At 53.0% G+C, this 17,838-nt stretch overlaps 1 protein-coding gene across 3 annotated transcripts; it reads right to left on the bottom strand.

Moving 5' to 3' along the window:
- Window positions 1-295: 295 nt before the first annotated feature.
- On the bottom strand, window positions 296-16,524 carry CCDC92 (coiled-coil domain containing 92). 3 transcript variants are annotated; one of them, XM_077308620.1, is made up of 4 exons: window positions 16,309-16,524; window positions 3,314-3,460; window positions 2,547-2,588; window positions 296-1,715 (listed from the first exon to the last, which is right to left on the bottom strand). In XM_077308620.1, the coding sequence occupies exons 2-4, from the start codon at window positions 3,441-3,443 to the stop codon at window positions 940-942; spliced, it is 948 nt and encodes a 315-aa protein (XP_077164735.1). In that variant the 5' UTR covers window positions 3,444-3,460; window positions 16,309-16,524; the 3' UTR covers window positions 296-939. The 3 variants fall into 3 exon arrangements, with proteins under 3 accessions (XP_077164735.1, XP_077164737.1, XP_077164738.1); XM_077308622.1 differs by lacking the exon at window positions 16,309-16,524 and adding an exon at window positions 13,505-13,683; XM_077308623.1 differs by lacking the exon at window positions 16,309-16,524 and adding an exon at window positions 13,118-13,458.
- Between the last annotated feature and the right edge of the window lie 1,314 nt (window positions 16,525-17,838).

Raw genomic sequence — 17,838 nt, forward strand, 5'->3', positions numbered from 1 at the left:
TGAGCTGAAGGCACGTTTTAAGCCAGCAACATCTCCCTCCCTCACACTGACTGCCCCCTTCCCCCTGGGAGAATTTGCCATCCATCACACAAGCTGGGACTCCCAAATTCCCGAGGCACCTCGATCTACCTATCGGAGGCCAGCAGAATCCCAGCCTCCTGTTTCAGGTTGTTGACGGACTTGCCCCCTTCCAGCCCTGCCACCGAGCGTTCCCCCTCTGCTCCCCCCAGGGGAAGAGCCCGCTGCAGTTGTCACACTCCGGATATTGAACAAAAGGACACAAAACGAGATCAGCGAGGGTTAACAAAATAGAGTTTGTTGGGGTTTCAGTAGCTCTAGATAAAAACGTTAACAGAAAGCAAGAACACCGTGATCAGGACCAGGTGACGGGCCCGGGGAGGGAGCGCTCAGCTGGTCTGCTTCTTCCCACGCAAGCGCTGGCACTGGGGCCAGCATTGCCCCCCACCCCCAGCCCCCCGGAAGGATTTGTCTTGGCTTGTGAAGTGTGAAGTGATGCATAGAGGGGAGACCGGAGCCACGAGCAGCCGAGACGCAGCGCTGCAAGGTTATCGGGAGGAAGACGGTTCTGCCATCGCTACGGATTAATAATGCAGGCCGTTGCCCGGGGGCTTGCCCGCAAAGGGCGCGGAGGCTAAATGGTGGAGCGTCAGAAGCAAGCAGTCAGGCGTAGACGCCTGCGTTTGGCCACAGCGTTTTTGTCAAGCGGAGACCCTGCAGATACGGACACGGTCGGAGCGGGACAGCGGGGCTCCGCTGAAGGTTAGTCTAGTGGTGGAAAAAATTTGGCATGCAGGGGGGCCGTTCGAGAGGGAGAAATTAAATTTACTGCAGATGCAATTAACCCTATTTGTGATCACAGTGCATAAGAGAGTCATATCCCCCCCCTCCTCCCCACAAAAAAAAAATACCCCAGTTGGCTTAAACAGTTCTGTCTGTCCCCGAATGCTTTCGGACCACTTTGCTCCCGTTCACCTGATCCACCGCTAGCGTCTCGACCTCCGGCGGGGCCTGGGGAGGAGCGACGTGGTGGATGCGGTGCGCCACTCCCACGTGTGCCTTGTGCTGCTTCTCCCGCGCCGGGCTGTGCGGCTCTGCGCAGGAGCGCTCGGAAGGGATGGGCGGGATGACTAAAGGCCTCTCTTTGATCAGGTGGATCTCGGCCGTCTCCCTGGCCAGTAAAAAGGGCGTGGGATCCGGCATGGCATCCAGAGGCTCCCGCAGCAGCAGCTTCCGGCTATCCGACCCTAGCCTGTAGGCCTCGTCGAACTCCGGGTTCAGGGGAGCTGACAGGCTCTTCTTCATTCTGCGCCGCGGCGTCTCCGGGTGCCTCTCTTTGGGAGGGGCCGGCTTGTAGCTAGACAGCACCGGGCTTCCGGAAGGGGAACTGTCGGAAGTCCCGCTGGAGCTCATGAGCTTCTTCTTGGTCGCGTGCAGCTGCGAGGTGAGGTAGGCGATGGTGCTCGCCCGCTGCTCCAGTTCGCTCGACAGCATGTTTAGCTTATGGCTTTTCATTTTCAGCTCTTCCAGGTACTTCTTCTCCCTCTCCTTGATGGTGTTCTCGAGAACCGTGATCATGGCGTTCTTCTGCTCCAGTTCCTTCAGCAGCTCATTGTTCTCGGCCTCTTTCGCTTTGAGCTGCGCCTCGAGCTCTTCGCACTTCCTCTTGAGCTCTTCGCTCCTCGAGCTCCCGTTTTCTGAAAGGACGGAGAGGAAGGAAGCGTTTCGCCCTGAGCACAGTCTCTGAACATTCATCTTTAATGCGCAGAACTGGAGTCAATCTACGAGGGTGCAGACATGCCCTCACTGCTTATTTCAGAAAATAGCCTGTACTCCCTTCAGCCATAGAATCATAGAACCGTAGAATCATAGAGTTGAAAGGGTCATCTGGCCTAAACCCCCCTCCCTGCACTATGCAGGACACTCACAACCCTATCGCTCACATACTGTCACCTGCCACCCCCTTGAATCTTCAAAGAATCAGCCTCTGTTTAAACATCTCCAATGATGGAGAACCCACCACCTCCCGAGGAAGCCTGTTCCACTGAGAAACCGCTCTGTCAGGAACTTCTTCCTGATGTTTAGATGGAATTTCCTTTGAATTAATTTCATCCCACTGGTTCTGGTCTGTCCCCCTGAGGCAAAAGAGAACCACTCTGCTCCATCCTCTACTTGGCAGCCTTTTAAATACTTGAAGATGGTTCTCAGATCCCCAGCCCCATGGGAACAGAAGAGAATGACAGGTACAAGGAAGGAAGTGGCTGAGGTATATTGTGTGTCCCTCAGGCAAGAGAAGCCAGGCATATTGCAATTTCTCAAATTCAGAAAAGCAAGAACACCCACCATCTTACAACAGTCTCTGCCTACAGCCTACCAGATTACGGGCCACAATCACAGTACTTACGCCAATGTTTACAGATTTCCTGCGTACCTTTTTGCACTCTGAGAACTTAAGCTGGAACATGCCAGTCATTATTTTGGGGATGCTGCCCACCCTGAGAACAGCCCTGAACATGGAGGTCCTTTACCTGTCAAGTCTGAACTTTTGAGAGTCAACTCGTAGGTCAGATCTGAAAGACAGACAATGGATTAGGAAGCAGCAGGAAAACTGCCCTCGTAGAAACAAACAAATGGAAAGTTCCCCACAATCATTTTGGAAAGAGACTCGGTAATCTTTTCGGGTGTCCCTGACACAAGCTTGCTCGTTCTCCTCTGAAGTTTACAGTAAAGGTAAAAAAGAAATGTATGTGTGTGTGTTTGTTGGAGGAGAGGCGGCGTGGATCCCCCCCCACTCTGGGTAGGTAGGCGTGGGGGAGAGAGAGGGTCACCCGTGGCTTCAGGCTCAGCCTGGTGAAGGAGGCCCCTGGGCTGCTCTGCTGAGTTTAACATGGAAATGCTCCTCTGCAACATGCAGAGCGGCCCTTGAAGACAACTTGGACATATCAGTTGGGGCCTAACATGGCTGCCCGTCTTCTGGCTGGGACTGATTGCTCTGCACATATTAGGCCAATATCAAAACAGCTATGTGGGTATCCCTGGACCTCCCCTATCTGAATGGTGGAGGATTATGCTTTGTGGGGGAACTCTTCAGAAGGACAAACTGCTTTGCTCAGCATCTGCAGCACAGCGTGACCGGGTAGCCAAGAAGCAGAGGCTGACCACTTTTGCAACACAAACCTCGAGCTCTCCCCGACTGCGTGACCCACCTTGGGAGGTGGTTCCAAAGGGCCCCGGGCCCCAGGGAAAAGGCAAAGCAAAAATAGACTCATCAAGAGGGAAGCGCTGGGCCCGTTACCTGTGCAGCGCTGCTGCAGCCGTCGGATTTCTGCGTGCAGCCCCTTGAGCGTGTTGGCATGTTCCCGCTGGAGGAAAAGCAGATTCTTCTGGGCGCTGTGCAGCTGGTTCTCCAAGTTGGACGCTGCCATCCTGGTATCCAAGGAACCTGGGGAGGGAGAGATACAGCACCATGAATTTCCTTACGACCAAATCTTTATTCTCATTGTTACAAAAGCACAGACTCCCCATAAAGAGGGTGACAGGAGGCCTCCCAGGTCCCTGCACTGTGTCTGCTGGCATTTAATCACGTGAAATACTCTTCCCATGATGCATTTGCTGACATCTTCCGCAAGGCCTCAGCCAATGGCGACGGCAGAAATCCCAGAATGCTGTGGCCATGTGTGGGCGAGTGGAGGAGAGGAGGAAACGCCGCCAGGTTTACAAGATTAGCACCAGACAGACTTCTGGGCGCTAATCCCTTTAGGAGGTTAAAGCAGAGTTTCAGAAAACTCCAGTGTGAGATTTCCTCCTCCTCCTCCAGTCGGATCTATCAGTCACTGCCCAGAGCTACATTTAGAGAGATGCCATAATCCTCCTGCAAGACAGGAAAGGCCGCTGGATGAGCCGACCTTTCAGAAGCTGACAGCAAACAAACATTCCCAGGGCCAGCCAAAGCTACCACCACGGGCCCTGAATAGCCCAGGAACCCTGCTGAAGTCGTTCAGCCATCCACCTGCGGAGAGAGCGGCTGAGGCCGTGGTGTGTACGGTCCTTGCTTCTGGCAGCATCCGACTCTTGGCTCTGGAGCTTCCCAACAGAGCGGATGGTCTCCGGGGGAGAGCGTTTTAAGGGCCTCAGGAGCTTACTGAGACAGATAATCACGGGAATGTGGAGAGGAGAAGACCCTCCAAAAGAAACTCCTTCCGCCTCTCTGATTTGACAGACCTCCGGAGTCAGCAAGAACGTTATACGGATGAACTGGGTGATCTCTTTGGGGAACAGGTAGGGGAAGCCTGGCGGCCAGGGCTGAGCCTCCGACTCCTCGGCAGAAACCACAAATATGGAGAACTTCCACAGATCTCGTAGGGAGGGAAGGGGGCTGGCCCCCGAGAATGGGAACTTTAGCCGTTCCGCAGTGTCCCGAGATGGTGGTCCTGACCAGCAGGAAACTCAGTCGGTTGGTTCAGGGGAGGGGTATCGTCATCACCACGTCTACATTCAAGACGGACAACCCCGAAGAAGTGAGCAGTGAGCATCCCCTGCCACAAACATTGTGAGTCTTGAAGGTGCTCCTGGACTCATGCACTTTGCTGCTGCAGCCAGGCCACCAGGACCACCCGTCTGGCCAACCCCTTGCTGTTTCCAAGCTCAAGGCCACTGGTCGGTCTGAGCATCCAGCTCAGCGAAAGCACAAAGCCAGGCTGTCCCAGCAGCCCCCTGCCAAAATGCACTCCCCATTCAAAGAAAGAAGCAGCGTGGCGTGCGCATCCCTGAACGGTTTCCGAGCACCATCCCCCCCCCTCCCGCAAGAGCCTCGGAAAGCCCCAGGGCGGAGGGTCCCTTTCGAGCAGATTGCTTGATTCAGGCGCCGTCCTCTGTCGATATTCTCTGCTGCATTAAGCCTCCTCCAGAAGGCAGCCGGGGCCGTGCAGCTAAAAGCTTCTCTGCATCATCGGATGCTTTAAGTGCTCCCTGAGTCCCCACTGAGCGGGTGTCGTGGAGGGAGAACGGCGCCCCTTTCCCTGGCATAGTCCGACGCGCCCAGCCAACTGGAGCCCGAGGCCGGGGGAGGAGGCTCTTTCCGCACAAGGGGCACGGAATTCATTTTGAACTGATGCCCACTGAAAGAGTGGTGGGCCCACACTGATGGCCCTGCCCCTGAGCCACACCCTGGTGGACATTTCCTGCAAGGTGGACTTCCCAAGGGGAACCTTCAGCAGCACAGGCCCTGTCCCAAGACAGCAGGCCCCTTATGCCAGGAGGCTCCAACACAGACCCACCTGCTGCCAGACCCACCTCAGGAGCAGAGAAGGAAAAGAGGAGGGGCTGAGGCTGTCACCAGTGTGCACCCTGGCACCTGAAGACCTCCCCTCTGCGAAGGAAACACCGGGACAAACCTAGGTTGCTGCAGGGTCTGGGCTCTGCCATTCCTCATGGGGAGAAGAGCCAACTCAGTTGGCAAGATGAGCCTAATGCTGGGCCCAGCCTCACCTGCAGGGAAACGCCCTAGATAAGCCTGCGGTCATTGGGAGAGCAACCTGCTGGGCATGGCCAGGAGCAGGACAGCCTGAGCTGCCTTGGAACTGGGCTGCTGAACCCTTCCTGCCATAAACGGTTGCTGGGAAACTTTGTGGTTGTCCAGGGCTCTGTTTGCTGTTTGGAGTCACTTGTTCCCACTGCACTGTTTTACAGTTATATAATCCCATTTTTTACGTTTAATTTATGTCTGAGATTCTAAAACCTAGTCCTATTAGGAGAGCTTCCCCCCACCCCCAAGTCCTGGTTTTCACTGCCCAAGGGAGTCCCAGAGCGGCTTACAAAACCCCCTTCCCTTCCTCTCCCCACAACGGACACCCTGCGAGGGAAGTGGAGCTGAGAGAGCTCTTCATGAACTGTGACTAGCCCACGGTCACCCAGTTGGCTGCGTGTGGGGGAGCGGGGAACCAGCCTGGGTTTTCCAGATTAGTCACATCATGTTGGCTCTTACGAGGCTTATTAGAGGTTTCATCCCGATCCTGATTCCTGTAAATAAAATACTGAAAGGTACAATTTCTGGAGAGTTTCCTGCTCCAGGAAAAGCAATGCGAGCCAAACAGAGTCTAGTTTGAAATTTCTTTTCCCTGAAACAGATCCATGTTTTGGAGACAGCCAGAAATGTTTGCTTTCATAGGTGTGTTTGAATCCACAGCTTTAGCTTTGGGTAACAGAGATAAAAGAAGGAAACAGAGGGTGTGAGGCTGAAGAAAGTGTATTTACCGCATGACAGCCAGTCAGATAAATAAAGTGGCTTGAAATTCAGCCGGCAGAAGGCCTGACCCCCACAGAAGCTGCAGGCCCCCCCCCCCAAATACATCGGCCTCTATGGATGGTCTTCACTTCTGGGACGCAACATCTGAACAATTTCTAAATTTGAACTTCCTAACACAGAGGATGGGTCTAACAGGGGCCACAAACCAGGGGTGGCCAAACTGTGACACTTCAGATGTCCACAGACTACAATTGCCATGAGCCCCTGCCAGCATCAGGCTGGCAGGGGCTCATGGGAATTGTAGTCCACTGACATCTGCTGAACTACAGTTTGTCCCTTCCTGTTGTAAACCAGATGGAAGCTCCGTGGCTGGTGGCCGTGGACCTCTGAATTACAGCGGTTGTCCTTATAACCTGCTTGGGGATTGGGAGGATGCTGAGCTCGGTGGACCTGTGGTCTGATCCAGAAGATAGATAGATATTTAGTTTTATGCATGAAACCAGGCTCTGGGTCTTTCTAGCTCAGAATGGTCCACCACAATGGCTCTCTGCACCCAAACAGAGCCATTTCTTACCTAGATGGCTTTTCTACCCTTCTCCCATGCTTTCCTGATGGTGACAAATAGCACAGAATTATACAGCAAAGTCTGAGTCCAGCGGCACCTTTTAAGACTAATAAAGTTTAATTTGCGGTATAAACTTTCGTGTGTGTGCTCATTTCATCAGGCACAATGGAACTCAAACTCTGCGCTGTTGCTTTGGAACAACACGGCTGCAGACGAAATCAGTGCAATGTTATCTGAGACAAGGCTGGGCTGGCGTCACACACAGTCGCAGCTCAGTCACAGAACTGTATCCCTCCTTGCTGACGGGACCTGTCCCCCCCCCCCTTCCCTGGTTTCAATCCAAGCATCCAAGCATGCCAGTTGCTTCTTAAGCAAAACGGCAGATCCCGTTTCAGGGAACCGTCTGCCAAAAGTTCATTTTGAACAGCCTCCAAAACGTATCAAAGTTGCACACGGCCACGATTCTCTGTGTAGTCGCCCACAGAAGACCGGCAAGATAATCTGTGGCAGGTATCAGAACTCATGGAGTATGAATCTGAAGACCACCATGCCTCTTAACAGACAAAACACCTTCCCTGTCAGGAGGCAGTAAATACCACAGGGGTGTAGGAAATCGTTAACAAGCTACCTGCACTAGGGGTAGCCTGGCTGAGGCCAAAGAGATTTTAGAAAGGCCAGGATAACCTTGGAAGGCCCTTCGCTTAGGGAGAGCTGAAGAGCATCTCAGCTCACAGATCCAAATCGTTGCTTACACCTGCAGAGATGTTCACCAGGTATTAATTTCAGGACATTTCACCTTGCCCTGCTCCCCGAGATCCTGGTGGGTATAATCAAACCTGACCTACCCCATAACACTGTTATGCAAGATACAAGGAGCCGAAGGAAGTTTTGATGATCAGCCTTAAAACAAAGCAAAACCTAGCCCCTGAAGGCTAAATCACAATCATCCCCGCTGTTGTCAGGAGATAAACTTTTGAAGCTAAACTGACTTTATAGCCTGAGCTTGGATGGGGAACCGTAATTCACAAATACCCCTTGGATGGGGAACCGTAATTCCAGTCTCCCAGAAATCTGCAGCTTCTTAGGGGTTCTCTTTCACAGCAGCCCCCTGCAATTCAACCCCTCCCTTTCCTAAGAGAATGAAATTGCCCTGCAACCAAACTGGATGAAACGAACACAATCTGACGAATTCTGGTCCAACCGGATGGATGCTGTAATCCCGCCCCAAAATGCATCCATCGTTTAAAGCAGCCCAGAAAGGGAGAAAAGGATGCCGAATTAGCTATATTGAGAGTATGATATTCCAATCTTTAAAAAGAGTATTTCTGCAGCCTTCTATCAAGCCAAGCTCAAACCTGCACGCCTCTGGTTTTCTTCTCTCTCTGTTCCTCTCTCTCTTTTCCTCCCTCTCCCTGATAACTTGGTTGGGCACAAAGTGACCGGCCCTTCCTCTCCCCACAACAGACACCTGACGAGGGAGATGGGGCTGAGTGAGAGAGACTGGACAGCACAATCAGGACCGTGGCGAGCTCAAGGTCGCCCAGCTGGCTGCACGTGGAAGAGCGGGGAATCAAACCCGGCTCGCCAGATTAGAAGCCGCCGCTCTTGACCACGACACCAAGTTGGCTGTCGAATATATTCTGTCAAGCTCTGGGGCGTTTTGCAAGACGTATTTCACCAGCAAAGTGCACGGGTATCTTTCAACAAGATAGAGCTGGCCTTTTAGAAAACTTGTTCTTTTCAGAAGAATATTAACCAGGTTCTGTCTCCCCCCCCCACCGTCCCCCTGCCCCTTCCCAGACAGACTGCTCTAGTCTCCTTTCGGCCGACCTCTGAACATCTCAGGCCTCAACATTGCTGCAAAGTTATTTTTAGTAATTCTGACAAGTCACCGATCGAGAAGCAACGAAGAGCAATTATGAGGGCGTCTGAGATGAAGGCTCAGAAACCAGCAAGAGAAAGCAAGCACTTCCACCCCTCTCCGGGGTCCAAATCCAGGCCCATGCTCCTGGGAACGGAGTCATTATGCAGACCTGGGGGAAAGCATCATGCGCTCTTAGGCCTGCCCTTGCAGTGTGACATGGCTCTGCAGCAAGGACCCTTCCACTATATCAGGATACGACCCTCTCATTCTTCTGCGTTCACATCCCAGACTTCTCCTGCTGGGAACCGCAACCTCGACAGAAGTATTGGGTGTTCGAAGACTCCGTGTGAAAAACAAAGCAAAACTGCATCGGACTCCTCCAGATCAATTTCATTCGACAAATATGAAACTCAAACAAAAAAGTTTGCGCATGGCAAACGAGAGCTTCAGACCCAGAACGCCATCTCCCCCACCTTTCTGCATACAGGGAGGTTTTTTGTTGTTGCTGTTTGAATTCTTGATCCACCATCCCCGGGCCCTCCCCCAAGTCGGGACCCAAAACAGCTTATGTCCTTTTCCTCCCTTCCATTTTGTTGTCATCGCAACCCTGAGTCAGGTTGTGTAGTTGTGAGTTCCTGCATTGCGCAGGGGGTTGGACTAGATGACCCTGGAAGTCCCAACTCTATGATTCTAGGTTAGGCCGAGAGTATTTGACTGTGACTAGCCCAACATCACACAACATGGCAGAGGGGGATTCGAACTGGGGGTCTCTCCGATCTCAGCCCAACCTTCTAACCACCGGGATGCATTCCAAAACATGCCCCCTGCACCTGTATCCTAATGGAGCGCAATACAGAAGTCGACTGGCTTGCTCTGCAAAATCACAGGCTAAGAGACAATTACGGGGTGGGCCCCTTTCCCTGCCCCAGGACCCCTCCCCAATTCAGGAGCTGCAAATCAGGAGCTGCTTTATGAAAGTGCTCCTCAGGGCTTTTGGATTAGCTGAAGGAATCACTCCCCTGGTTGGTGTTCTTAAGTTTTTCAGGGTCTTAAATAATTTTTTAAAAGCTTTGGGTTGAACTAAGTGGCTTCCCAACCGTCTATTAAAGGCAGCTCTTTGCGGGAAGTTAAAAGACGCTGCCTCTGCAGGCTCCAGAAATATGACCAGAGTCACCAGCAAAAAACTGCACCCAGAAAGGAGCTGTCCGGTCTGCGTCCAGCTGCCCAAACACTTTTAAAAATTGAACCAGAGGCGGTTTCAGCCTGCCGGCTTCAGAGATGCAGCAATGATGCACCGCCCTGGGAGTGCTTCTGAGCAGCCCTGAGTGGCTGAATTTTTAAAAGTGCCTATTTATAGCCCACTTCTGACAGCCCCTCCAGTGCGAGCGGCTTTAAGAGTGCTTTGCGGGAAGAAAATACAAAAAGAAGGGAGGGGGAAGGAGGGCCATTTGCAGAGTAAGGGCAGGGGGGGGGAGATATTCTTTGAACTACGTCTAGCGTTGAAAGAACAGGGTTACCATCTCTCTTTACACTCAGCTGAAGTGGGGTTTGCAAGATGCCTTCTGAAAGCAGAACATCTCTGCGGTGCCCTGCGACTGATCCTACAAACTCATCTCAAGAGGGCCAGGATGCTCTTCTGGGTTCTGTGCAGAACACCTCTTTAAAGCACTCCTTGGAGCACGGAATAAAGACCCAGAAGAGGAAGAAAGCAAGCAGCAGCAGCCAGGGGTGTGTGTGTGTGTGTGTGTGTGTGTGTGTGTTGGTTGGTTTGCCAAAAGATACCCAGGCTTCCATAATTTCGATGCCTGTGGGTGTGAAAGACCGGGAGGGGGGAGGAATACATTTTGGTGCCCCAGTACCGAATGAGGGGACTGGACTCCCCTCCCCACCTATTAAGCACTGAAAGGGGGTTGGGTGGAGAGGGAAAAGAGAAGAATTACTACCCCGGCCCTTCTTCCACGTCTATCAGGAAGTGGTTCGGCAAAGGCCTAATGGCCTGCAGTGATCCACACCCTTTCCATCCATTTGCCAGTTCACCAGGTTCTGTGGCTTAAGCTAAGGTGTCCAGTTGGACAAAAGAAACAAATGTATAGTTAGTTCAGCAGTGGAATAGGCTGCCTAAGGAGGTGGTGAGCTCCCCCTCATTGGCCGTCTTCAAGCAAAGGTTGGATGCACACTTTTCTTGGATGCTTTAGGATGCTTTGGGCTGATCCTGCGTTGAGCAGGGGGTTGGACTAGATGGCCTGTATGGCCCCTTCCAACTCTATGATTCTGTGATTCCATACCCCCGTGCACCTTGAACTCTTAAAAGGAATTGTCGGATTCCAGCTCAAGTCACCTTCCAGCCTTCTCACAAAGTCACCTCGGTGTGCTGCGGGGGCACAAAGAAACCTTGTGTGGACAGAAACCTCTAATGTTGCGGGCCTCCCCCTTGCTGCCTCGCTGCCACACCTCCTGCACCACCCCTTTGAAGCGTTCTGCTACCAATGTGGTATGGCCCCGTGCCACTCACTTACGCCATAGCGCGGACCAGGCCTTGGCGAATGCTGAGTTTGGCTGTCCAGCAGACAGAAAACTCAACAGTCTGGCTAGGATCTCTCACCCTGGCTAGAGCTTAACTCCTAAAAAAAAATCAAATGCTTCTACTAAGCAAAGCATCTCTGGGGACTGCTCTTCCTTTGTGCCTTACCACAGTCCAGTACAAACAAGGTATCACCTGTGAGCAGGTGTGGCCTGAGTGAGGCCCCCTTGAAGCAAGATGTTCTCCTTCTCAACCTCCCTCTCTCCATCTGCCATACAGTCACTCCATCTGCAATGCAGGAACCATTCCACTGGCCTACCTTGCAGGGGCATGGTAAAAACTGCAAAAAGGCAACACGTGTGAAATGCTCTCAACGGCGGAAGTGCTTTCTAAATGTTAAGCATGGTCTGGACACCAAGATGTCGTTTGCCTTTTGCTTAAAGAGGACAGAACTAGGGATCAGAGCATCTTCAAAGTGCCGTTAGTTCGTGGCCGCCCTGGAGAATCAACAAGTTCTGGTGACCCAGTCCTGTGGTGGGGCAGACACCTCCTCTCCGCAAACAAAGGGCAACCTGTCCTGCTTGGCCCCACCCAATCCCCGCCTCCCATCATTCGCCGCCATTGCTCGAGGCGGTGCAGTGGAAGGGGCTGGAGCAAGACGGCGACTGCAAAAAAGATTAAAAACCCAGTCTTCCACCAGTCCAGTCCCGAAAAGCCTGCACATGCTTGAGACACAGCAGGGAGGCTGCTGCAGTATTTAAAATGTGCACTGCAGCAGATGGGGTGGGGGTGGGAATACCTGCATAAACAGCAAGGAATCTCTTGCTGGTCCCAATATATTTACCTGCCTTCTAAATTATTAAAAGGACTTCAAGGACACCAGGAAGCCACAGCAGAGGTCTATCCCAATGATAACGGGCTGTGTCATAATCGATACGATCCGAGCATTCCCCTTCAGCCTGAGTTTACCAGGCACGCCGTCGCAGACCTCAGTCTCGCAGAGCGAACGCCACATGCCCCACGCAGCCAGCCCAAGGCACAAACGCCGACTTTGCAAGTGACCCGGCACGGCCCTCCAGCTCGGCTGGCCTAATGCCGCCTTCGTGTTCTAAGCTGACCTCTGCAGAAGGCCCACATTTACTTACAGGCTCAGGTGCAAATGCTACAAGAAATGCTCCCTCTTCTCGGCTTGCAAACCTGATTTGTTCAGCGACGCAGACGTCTAGCGAAAAGGAGGCTGGCGGACTAAACATGTCACGTGACGCAGCCGCTGAAAACAAATGTATTCCGTTTGCTTTATGCCCCCTGAAGTAGTTTTCAGAAGCAGGAAATTCTCCTCCTGACCCACGGGCAAGAAGGGTGCCTGGGAGAGGCAGTTGGTTCTGCCCATCGTCCGAAAGATACTTCAGAGGCAGTAAGCTTTTCTCCCACCCCTGTCTATGCAAGGACAGTTTGGCTGAACCGATTACAAATCCCCGTTTGTTCTTTCACATCAGTTGTCCCGACATCTGCGTTTTTTTAAAACTAGTCCGGAGAGTGGTAATCAAAAACGATTAGGAAGTCACCACATTTCGACAGCTCTGTTCAACTCTATTCAGCCCTCCATGCTTATAAACCCCTCCCTAGGCATGGCTGCCCCAAATTAACAACACTCAGCAACAAGGATACGGACGCCCACCCTTCCAATTCCCCCCAGTCCCACAAAACAAAAAGCAAAAAAAAAAAAAAACTAGAGTGCCGTTTAATTTCCCAAATTAGTTAAATGAGCCGAACGTGTCAAGCTGGTTTCATGCTCGAGATGATACATGAAACTCCCTGGTGGGGGGAGGGGGGGAGATGGAGGAGAAGAGAAGCAGGAAGGCAACAAAAAGAGCAGCTATTTCTGACAGCCGGTCATTCACTTACAAATTCAATCTCGCGGCCCCATCCTCATAGCCATCGCTCTCCGTTTAAGAGTCCGACACGCAGCGCTCAAAGTGGGGGGCGATGGAGCCCTGCTCGAAACATTCGTGCTGCGCAAGACCCAACAGAAGTCTCTCCGGCTCTGTGCTCGAGGACTGAGAAGGAGGAGGAGGAGGAGGGCAAAGCTCCTGGATCTCGTCTCCACCTGCAATGCGGACGGCAGCCTTCCTGTCCACCCCCAGGGCTGCCAGAGCCCCCCTCTCCTAACGCCTGCTTTCAGTCTACCTTTGCGGCTGGAACGACAAGGCAGGGATCGTTTCCAGCTGCCCGGCTGTCTGCAGCTCTGGCGCTGCGACACGAACCGAAGACCCACCCGCCCTTCTTTCCCACCTGAGTTCTAAGCCGAGGAAGGGTGCCGGCCGCGTCTACCGGCTGGGAGAAGCTCCATTTCCAGAGAAGAGCTCGGCTCGGCTGGTTACCATTTCCACGCGCCAGAGGCAAACCGGCTGGGCTGGTGATGAGATCCTGGCCCTCCTCCTCCCCCCCACGCACGCAAGCACCCTGCCATCCTCGCCCTCCGCTTGCCCGGCCACGCTGTGTCACTGCTGCAAACGGCGGAGGATGACGGCAGCCGGCGGCAGTAAGGTCACCTCCCCCTGCCGCTGCACACCCACCCCCCCTGGCTAAACCCGGCTGGCACTGCCCTTTGGAAGCCCTCCTCTCCTTAAGCCGAAAGGGAAACCGGATCTGATGCTAATTCTCCTGTGAACAGCAACAAAATTATATTTCCCCTCTAGGATGCGAGCAGGATGCTGGGAACGGAGCAGGGGTGAGGGCGCTTTTCCCCCGCTGGGATGGAATTAGGGGGAGTTGAACCAGGACAGCCACTCACCCCTCTGTTCCTGCTCCTCCCCTCCCTCCAATTCCAGACGGGCAGGCAGGGACCTGTGGCAACAGGGATATAGCTCCTGCAGGGACAAGAGCAGATAGAGAAGCCAGTGCTCTTGGGTGCCCACAAGAGAGCGCTCAAGACGGAGGTCCTGGCTGGCAGAACAGGAGGGCATTGAGGCAGGGAAGAGGTCTGGAGGCGGGGTGTCTCCTGACCTGGGGAAGGAAGGTGGGGGGGAGAGGAAGCCCTCCTGTAGGGAGAGCTGCCTTTCGGTGACTTTTATTTTTATGCAAAGGGGAGTGTCCTCCGGGGGGGGGGGGGGGCTACTCTAATTCTTCAAGATGTCTTTATCTTTCTGGTGCAAAGGAATTGTGCCGCTTCTTCCTTGTGTGTGAGGACGCCACTTGCCCAAGTTTTACGTTCAGAGAGGGCTATACCACCCACTCTTGAGACAGCTCCCCCCATACACTTGCTTAGTAGCGCTTGAACACAATCCAAGCATATGGGGGTGTCCTAAGAGAACTGGGACCGGCCCAAGGTCCCCCAGCCGGCTGCATGCGGAGGAGCGGAGAATCAAACCCGGCTCTCCGGATTATAGGCTGCCGCTCTTAGCCACTACGCCAGCAACACAAGAGTAGCAGGAAACGAATGCAAGTAGCCCATGGCTGCCTTACCACACTCCAGTGCAAACACCAGGAATGGCCTCTCAGTATCTGTAAGGATGGGGCGCATCAATCCCCGCCCATAAAAGAGCTCACAGCACAGACTGATCCGGAAGGCCGCCATCACTCCTAAAAGCACGGCCAGCATGACTGGGAAAGAGGATGGCCACTCCATCCCCCACCTCTCCCCATTCCTTCATGGCAGAGAAGCTCCTACCTGCTCCTTTGGGGAATGTCTTTTGACATTCCGTCTGAAGAACTTGGTGAGGATTCCTAAGAAGAGAATTCCACCGGTATTTTCTGTTATGGGAACCCTAAGCCCAAGACCTCAAGACGGCATGCCCAGTGGAAAAGTCGGAGGTCCCTTTTTACACGGCGACGTGTCACCCCTTTGCGGCAGGTCACCATCAAGCAATTTATTTATTTATTTATTCATTGGATTTATAGCCCGCTGCTCTCGGAGACTGGCTCACAGCGGATTACATAAACAATCCATATAATAACATACAATAAAACCATAAAAATCTCATTGAAACCCCAATTTCTAAAATATACAAGACAATAAAACAGCTAGAACAGATGGCAACCATTGTTTCGTTTAAGACATAGGAAGGCGGCATGGGGGGGATGCCGGACCTAGGCCAGACCCCTTCTGTTCTCTCCACTCGGTGAACAGGGGAGGGATACTTTTGCAATGGCATTAGAGCCCCAGAGAGCAGGGGCTGGCTCTCCCAACTTCCCTAAAGTATATAAACAAATAACACAAACAGAGCGACAACATGCCCATAAACAACAATAGGAAATAACAAACCAAATACAAGCCATCTCTCTCTCTCTGTGAAATCCAAAATCTGGCTAAATAATAAAAACGTATCTGTCCATCAAGGCACACCCGATATTCCTGCCTGCACGGGAGGGGGGAGGATGCAAAACTATGGGAACTCTTATTATTCCAAATTTGAGTCCAGTGGCACTTTTAAAGCCAACCTGGATCTGGATATAAGCTTCCATTAACCCCCAAAACTAAATTGTTGTAACCTGCCAGGAACCGCTAATGAGAATGACGAGCAATAAGTTGAAATAATAATACAAATAATAATAAAGAATGGGTGGGGGGCTTGTCAGATTCCAGGCTGGTGGCTCCTTAGAAGGACCCACAAAAGGGTCAGGGCACAAACTTCTGAGATTGTTTCATCTCCCCTTCTGTGCATACGTAAGCCAGCCAGCTTGCTGGGAGCGGCGGGATATAAATTAAACCATAAATAAATAAATATTATTATTATTACACCTGCAAAATAAGAAGTCCAGCGTCCCAGACGTCCCTTCCCTGGGTCTGGAGGACCCACAAGAATGTCGGGGGCAAGCTCTGGAGACCCTTTAACCTCCCTGTCTTCTCTTCTGTGCATATGTAATTATTATTATTAGTAGCAATAATAATAATAATAATAATACTCCACTTGCCAGTGTCCCACTTGCCCCTCCCTGGGCGCCCCCCGCCCCCAGTGCAGCCTGCCAGAGGGGTCCCCAACTGACCCCCACATGGGGGGCTGCCCTTTGCCCCCCTGGCCCCCCCGCCCCACTTCCCGCGCGCGGTGCATGCTGGGGGCGCGGCGGCTGAGGCGGGGGCTGCCGGCCCTACTCACCCGCCGGGGGGCTCCGCCGCTGCTCCCCCCGCCCCACTCCGGCCGGGGGGCGGGAGGGGGAGGGGAGGGGAAAGAGCTGCGCCCCACCGGGAGCGCGGCCGAGGGAGGGGGCCCGGGGGGGTGACGTCGAGGCCGAGGCGACTGCGCAGGCGCGGAGGCTCAGGTGCAGCCGCGGCAAACAGCTCCGTTGCCCGGGCAACCGGGCCGGCGCTTCCACCCGCGGCGGTTGGCGGGGCTCCTCCCATCCTCGCCGGAAGCCCCGCCCTCCGGGCAGGGAGAGGAAGCCAGGGGGCGGAGCTTCCGCGGCGTGTCAGAGCAGGCGCTCCGGTTGCCAGCTCCAGGTCGGGAGATTCCTGGTGGGGGTGGGCCTTCCGTTGTTGTCTTTTAGGCCAGGGCTAGTCAACCTGTGGTCCTCCAGATGTTCGTGGACTACAATTCCCATGAGCTCCTGACAGCAAACGCTGGCAGGGGCTCATGGGAATTGTAGTCCACGAACATCTGGAGGACCACAGGTTGACTACCCCTGTTTTAGGCAACATGCCCCCCGCAACAAGCTTTTAGGTAAGACGCACCTCGTCCCCCAGGTTTTTGCTAAGGGGGTTCATCGGTTCAGCTCTTTTGGAGGGTCTGATTCTGGTCTGTTTTATGGATTTTGCAATGCGTTACAGGTCCAGGAGAGCAGAAATCTGGGGGCACCTAAAACACTCTGGCAAGGGGTGCCAGTAGATGGCAACCCCAGCAAGTGAGGAGCAGAGGTGGTTGGCCAAGGCTTGCTTTCCTCTGCAGAGCCTTCCTTGGTGGTCCCCCATCCCAAGAGCCACCCCAGCTTACAGCAACCCCAACAAGGGGCTTCCCAGGCCAGGGAGAAGCAGAGGTGGTGTTAAGTTCTGAGAATGAATGCCTCAATTCTCGTGCATATTCCACAATTAATACTATTGTGATAGATTCAAATGGGGAGCCGTGTTGGTCTGAAGCGGCACGACAAAACCAGAGTCCAGTAGCACCATGAAGACCAACCAAGATTTATTCAAGGCGTGAGCTTTCGAGTGCAAGCACTCTTCCTCAGACTAATTTTCGAGTGCACTTCAAAGCTCACACCATGAATAAATCTTGGTTGGTCTTAAAGGTGCTACTGGACTCTGATTTTATTATAATACTATTGTATGAGTCTTCGCTAGTTTCTTGTTGGCCATTATTTTGACTCTGCTGTTTCACTTCTGGGAAAGTACCGTATTAAATATTCATACATCAACTTTTATCATATTTCCAGGGGGATTACAACTGGATTACAGTGGTGGGTGCCCCTGGAGAAAATGGCTGCCTTAGGGCACTCTCTGGCCAATCCTTTGCTAGGGCAAAGAGTCCTCTGATATAATCTTACTACCTTTTCCCTGAGCCCTTATTTTTTGATGGTGTTTCAATGTCCGGAGGAAGGCCAGGCCGCATTTCATGCGTTTTATTGGATGGGCGACGATCAATGCGATCGAAGGCTTTCACTGCACTTAGCTAAAGCGTTGAGAGCAAAGTAGT

Source organism: Paroedura picta, chromosome 13 (genome assembly GCF_049243985.1).
Source record: "Paroedura picta isolate Pp20150507F chromosome 13, Ppicta_v3.0, whole genome shotgun sequence".
Taxonomy (NCBI): domain Eukaryota; kingdom Metazoa; phylum Chordata; class Lepidosauria; order Squamata; family Gekkonidae; genus Paroedura; species Paroedura picta.